The sequence below is a fragment of the Gekko japonicus genome, unplaced genomic scaffold, assembly GCF_001447785.1.
Source record: "Gekko japonicus isolate JY-2015 unplaced genomic scaffold, Gekko_japonicus_V1.1 scaffold3496, whole genome shotgun sequence".
Lineage (NCBI taxonomy): Eukaryota > Metazoa > Chordata > Lepidosauria > Squamata > Gekkonidae > Gekko > Gekko japonicus.
Window position 1 is genome coordinate 1,987 of NW_015163715.1, and position 871 is coordinate 2,857.

The 871-nt window shown below is 51.2% G+C and overlaps 1 protein-coding gene across 1 annotated transcript in view; it reads right to left on the minus strand.

Annotated features, from left to right (window-relative positions):
* Positions 1 to 437: 437 nt before the first annotated feature.
* Positions 438 to 871, minus strand: part of RRBP1 (ribosome binding protein 1) — a gene marked incomplete at its 3' end in the record, with an annotated part of 35,834 nt that continues 35,400 nt past the window's right edge. Inside the window, exon 12 of the mRNA XM_015407850.1 lies at positions 438 to 530. Within this exon, the coding sequence (XP_015263336.1) occupies positions 438 to 530 (93 nt within the window). The remainder of the gene's footprint in view (positions 531 to 871) is intronic.

Consider the following 871-nt stretch of genomic DNA (forward strand, 5'->3'; position numbering starts at 1 on the left):
ATTGCGCGTACGTACTCCGATTCTAACCGTCTCGTATACCGGCTCAAATGCCCGTCTGAACGCACCCATAGACTTGCTAATGGGGTTAAAGAAGTTTCATAGAAAACAGCTTCCCAGGGTTCATATTTTCCGCACCAGCTACGGAACCAACATAGCTGAAGAGGAGCCACTGAGCTATCCTCAAATGCAATTTCAATCATTAATTTACAGCTGTTCTGCAACAACACGTGAAGTGGCTTCACACAGAACCACACAGCCCAACACTGTCCCCTTTAACCAGCAAGGCCCTTCCCCCATCAACTGCAGATGCAGGAGACAGGCCCTTCTGCACATAAAGTACCAGCTGTGCTACTTTCCTTTTAGCTTGAGAGTGGAAATTCTTCAGGCATCTCATGGTTTTGTTCTGTAAAAACCCAAGCTAAACAAGAGGTGCCTACCTGTTCCCCGTCTAACATGACCTGGGGGAAGAGAGACAAGAGGACTTGCTTCGTTTGCACCTGAATTGCTCCCAGCTGCTGTTCCAGGGCCTCCTGAAAGAACAAAGAGGGATGGACGATCCTTTACACATTAAAATTAATATGTGCGCACCTCAACTGTAAAGTGTGCCTGCTATAAATGTGTATCACATAGGAGTGCTCAGAGAGGCAGGATTACCTGTTGGTCCCTGTCAGGGCCGGCTTGCGAGCTAGACGAACTAGGCATTCGCCTAGAGTGCGCCGGCCCTTAGGGGCACAAAACTGCACCCGGCCTCCCTTCCCTGCCTCCTGCTGCACCCTCTGCCCTCCCTCCCTGCTTTTCTCCCAGTCTGGAGTGTCATCATGGAACTTCTTCACGGGTGCATGGAGAGGCACGCGGCAGCAGGGGGGGGGAA